The sequence below is a fragment of the Momordica charantia genome (assembly GCF_013281855.1).
Source record: "Momordica charantia cultivar OHB3-1 chromosome 3 unlocalized genomic scaffold, Mcharantia_2.0 BLBB01000003.1, whole genome shotgun sequence".
Taxonomy (NCBI): domain Eukaryota; kingdom Viridiplantae; phylum Streptophyta; class Magnoliopsida; order Cucurbitales; family Cucurbitaceae; genus Momordica; species Momordica charantia.
In genome coordinates, this window is record NW_028275161.1 from 13,040,487 (window position 1) to 13,044,947 (window position 4,461).

Here is a 4,461-nt window from a genome sequence, read left to right on the forward strand (position 1 = left end):
GGGGTATGTATGCTAGTAAATTTATAGTTTTAATTATATATTTAAAATGACTAAAATATTAATAAAATAATATTTTATTTGTAAAATATAAATATATAAACATTGTACTTTTTTTTTTTTATTTAACCTACCTTTATTTGGTTATTACTTTTAAATCTACCTTATTTTTATAATTACATTATTCTTAAAATTACCTCATCAATTTTGCATTAAAAAAAGTACAAACTTTTTATTATTAGTCAAATCGAGCATAGTTAAATGATATTTATAGATTCCATTGAAATTGACAGTTTCATCCTTGTCACATCTCTGTTAAACTGAAATTTTTTTATTAATGAATTTTATATCTTTTTTTTTTAATAAAACAGGTCTAATGGAGAATTTTTAAATATTAGGAGTAAAATGGAGAATTTTAAAAGAGTGGTATATTTTAGTTTTTACCACTTAAAAATTTAAAGGATTAAAGATAAAACATAAGACTCCAAAGGTAATTTGACATGAAAGCTCTCAATCCGCGAGACACATCCTTCCACCCACTAATGTCCAATCCATGTGAAATCGAACGGCCAGAGACACCGAATCCTTGTAACACACGGATCGCCATCCAACGGCCATCCTTCCATCTCTTCCCTCTATAAATAATAACAATACTTCCGTCGTCTTCAAATCGCAGCAGAAAGGAAAACGAGGCTTCTTCCAGAAATCCTGAAATCGGCGGCGAATCGGCGGCGGAAGCGAGAATGTCCGGCAGAGGCAAAGGAGGGAAAGGCCTGGGAAAGGGAGGAGCCAAGCGGCACCGGAAAGTTCTGAGGGACAACATCCAAGGGATCACGAAGCCGGCGATCCGGCGCCTGGCCCGGCGTGGCGGCGTCAAGCGTATCAGCGGCCTGATCTACGAAGAGACTCGCGGCGTCCTCAAGATATTCCTCGAGAATGTCATCCGTGATGCTGTCACCTACACGGAGCACGCTCGCCGGAAGACCGTCACCGCCATGGACGTTGTGTACGCGCTCAAGAGGCAAGGTCGCACACTCTACGGCTTCGGAGGTTAGGGATTTTCAATCTAGGGCTTGGATTTTGGGGGTTTTTGGGGTTCTGGTGCTCTGGATGTGGAAATTTGGTTCTGCTTGTGGAGATCAACTGTGTATATTGTTGTTGATTTTGATTGCTTGAATGTTGATTTCAAGCAGTAGGTAGCTAATCGATGCTCTCGTCTGACTGGAACAAATCTGTAACTGGAAATCTTCTTTTGTGAAATTAGAAGCTGCTTTTTGGATCTGATTTGTGTTCTACCTGATTTGATTTTGATTTCTGGTTCCAATCTTCAATCCGTAGATTATTCGAAAGGAATTGGATTAATGTCTTGAATTCTCCCGAAAAATTGAAGCGATATTTGAAATTTCTAGAACTCGTCACTTTCCCGCTTTCAATCTTCAATTCTTCTGGAAAATTCAAGCTAGCTTTTTGGGAATCGCAGTAAAGGAATTATAATTTGTGATTACTTTTTTTTTTCTATAATAAGTTGAAGATATTTTTAAAGAATATTATAAAAAGTAAAAAAAATTAGCTTAATTGCATTATTCTATTATGCTATTTTATTATTAAATAGAATAATGCAAAAACATAAACAAAATTGCATTATTCGTGGTAAGCTTAAGGGACCTAATTTTTTTTTTTCATTTATAAAAGTATTTCCAGAACCCATGGAAAATATTTGGCTCCTTAATGGTAAGTTTAAGGATCAAATTTTGTCTTCACCACAGTTTTGTTTATGTTTTTGCATTATACTATTTAATAGTAGTAAGGGAAGATTCCTCTGAACTTGGAAAGGTTGTGTGCTTTTTTTAGAACAAAATTGGATCTTGAGAGAAGATGGTGTAGATTATTGGGATAGAGACAAATTTTTTCGATTATGAATTTCTCGCTATGTAAACTTCTAGAATGGATTTTTTCCTTTGACGTCAATGGAGCTGAAGTTTTCAATAGAATGAGTCAAAATGAAGGTTTAGATTTTCCAATTAAAAATTTAAGGGGTGTAGTTTTCTCACCTGTGCAGAATGGTCTAATTTTTTTTTCATTTATAAAAGTTTGATGGTTAAAAATTTTTCAATTGAAATTTAAAGAGTGCGATTGTAACAACTATAGTGTGGTTGTGCAATTTGCCTTTATTTTTTTATATTTATATTGTATTTTACAAAATAACTAATATTTTTATTGATGTTTTGGGAAAAAATAGAAAAGTTAAAACGAAAAATTTGACTCAAAAAAGTTGAAATGAAAAATTTGACTTCGTTGAATTTGAAATTTCTACCCAATTTGTTTTCAAAATTTCTACACACTTGTAGAAATGTGTCTCACAAATGTGAAACGAGAAATGAGAATAGTTACCAAACGCTTATATTTCTAACAAAAAATTACTATTATAGGAAGAAAAAATTAGACGAGACAAGTGAACTGCATCACAAGTCAATGGCACAAAACATGACCAGATTGAGGGCACGACTAGATCCAGGTCATGACTAGGTTCAGAATCTTGCGAGGTCTCGACTCAGCAAACTTCAGTCGATCCAGATCGCAGCCACTGACCGAGAATTTCAATGAAGCCCCTCTGACAACCTTGCGAAGGTAGGCTCGAACTTGGCCACTGACCCTTTGATTCAACATCTAGCTCAACAAGATGCCACAGCCCATAAGGTATGTTTTCTAAGGGCATTAGGATTCGACCACTATAAATAGAAGAATAAGCTGAACCCAAAAGGTACATTGAAAACCTAATTTTCAATACTTGACAAACTTTCAATTCTAACTTAGGCATTGAAGCCTTTGTGGCTAGCACCACACTGGTGTTCAGTGCTATTTGTTTTGTAGGTCGACATCCGTTTTCGATTTCATTATTAACAATTGATGTGAGTTTGGCGGAACCTTAAGGAATCTAAATTCTGCATCAAAACTTGGCGTCATCTGTGGGAATGACTAAGATCTACATGAATTCTGGAGAGGGTCAACAACGGTTCGACGATGAATGCCATCCAAGGGGAAAGGTGAACCGAGAACTGTTCTTACCTGAGGAGGTCTAGGGTGAAGTAAGTCGACAAGTTCTAGAGTAGGTCCTAGGTGAAATGAATAGACAATTTCCTGGATAGAGAGAGCAACCAATCGCAGGCCAAAAATAGCAAGGGAGCAAATTAGCTGCATTGAACGAGAAAGTCGAAGGAATGAACCATAATATATCTTTCCATCTAAGCAGGCTCGAATAATAGGATTTGAGACAATAACAGGATGTGCGACAACCTACGCTAGTCCAAGATCTGTGAAAAGGTAAAGCACCAGAAATCAAAGATGTTAGGGAATCGACAAATAATCCATATAATCAGAGCAAATTGAAGATTGAAGGAAACGACAAGCCATAGTATGGAGTTTTCGATCAACTAGGTCTAGTAACCACACAACAACAGAATTCTGTGGTGCGCAACATGAGCAAAAATGACTTATATAGTCGACCAGATCTCAGGCAAACCTTAGTTGACAAGAGATTGCAGCCGATCAGACATGACCAGGCTGAAAGGTCGCAGAAGCCTGAAGAAAAACAGAAAGACAAAAGGTATTACCTCGAACAGATCGTAGATCAAGCGGATTCACCGTTCACAAGGAAAATTATGAAGAAGAAAGTCCCAACGAAGTTCAAGCTTCCAGCCATCAAACAATATGACGACTAAATGGACCCTATCAACCGCCTAAATGGATATAGGGAATGGATGGACATTTACAAGGTGACTGAAGCGATCCGATGTAGGGTGTTCTCCATTAATTGGTTTAGCCTACATATGGTTTCGAAAATTGAAGAGGAAGTCAATCTCCTCCTTCAAAGAGCTTGCAAGGGCTTTTGTCACACATTTCATTAGAAGGCAAAACAAGAGTCAACCTGTAGCATATCTTTTCACCGTAAACCAGAAGTCGACAAAGAGCCTCAAAAGAGTATGTGACTTGATTCAACAAGGAGAAGTTGTAAGTCGAAGGTCTTATCGACTAAGTGTCCCTTATCGCCTTCATGTCTAGTGTGAAAGATGAAAGGTTGTTCTCCTTTGGGTTAGACCCCAGCTACCTACTTAAAAGTATTAGGTCGCACCAAAAAATATATAAGTGTAAGAGAACTACACTATTATAAGCGAGATTATGACTTCAAGTAGAGTACAATATAAAGAGAGACAAATCTTGAGGGAAAATCAACAGTATGCAGAATCAATCGGGTCAACGGAACTCTCTAAAAAAGGTTTCAACAAATATACCTTGACAACGGTTCTGCTTGAGTAGGTTTTGACGGAGATAACAGACAAGAAGCTACTTCGATGGCCCGAGAAGATGATAACATCATCTCACAAAAGAACTAAAGGAAGATATTGTCTCTTCCATGGAGATCATGGCCATTCAACACAAAATTGTTATGATCTCAATGAAGAAGTA

At 36.9% G+C, this 4,461-nt stretch overlaps 1 protein-coding gene across 1 annotated transcript; it reads left to right on the forward strand.

The window, feature by feature from the left end:
* Positions 1 to 651: 651 nt before the first annotated feature.
* LOC148212416 (histone H4) lies at positions 652 to 1,278 on the forward strand. Its single transcript, XM_088121344.1, has one exon. It carries the CDS (start codon positions 741 to 743, stop codon positions 1,050 to 1,052), a length of 312 nt encoding a protein of 103 aa, XP_087977470.1. The 5' UTR covers positions 652 to 740; the 3' UTR covers positions 1,053 to 1,278.
* The last annotated feature ends 3,183 nt before the right edge of the window (positions 1,279 to 4,461 follow it).

Excerpts from the sequence above, each read along its gene's own strand:
- LOC148212416 (XM_088121344.1), top strand. The coding sequence starts at position 741 with ATGTCCGGCAGAGGCAAAGGAGGGAAAGGCCTGGGAAAGGGAGGAGCC.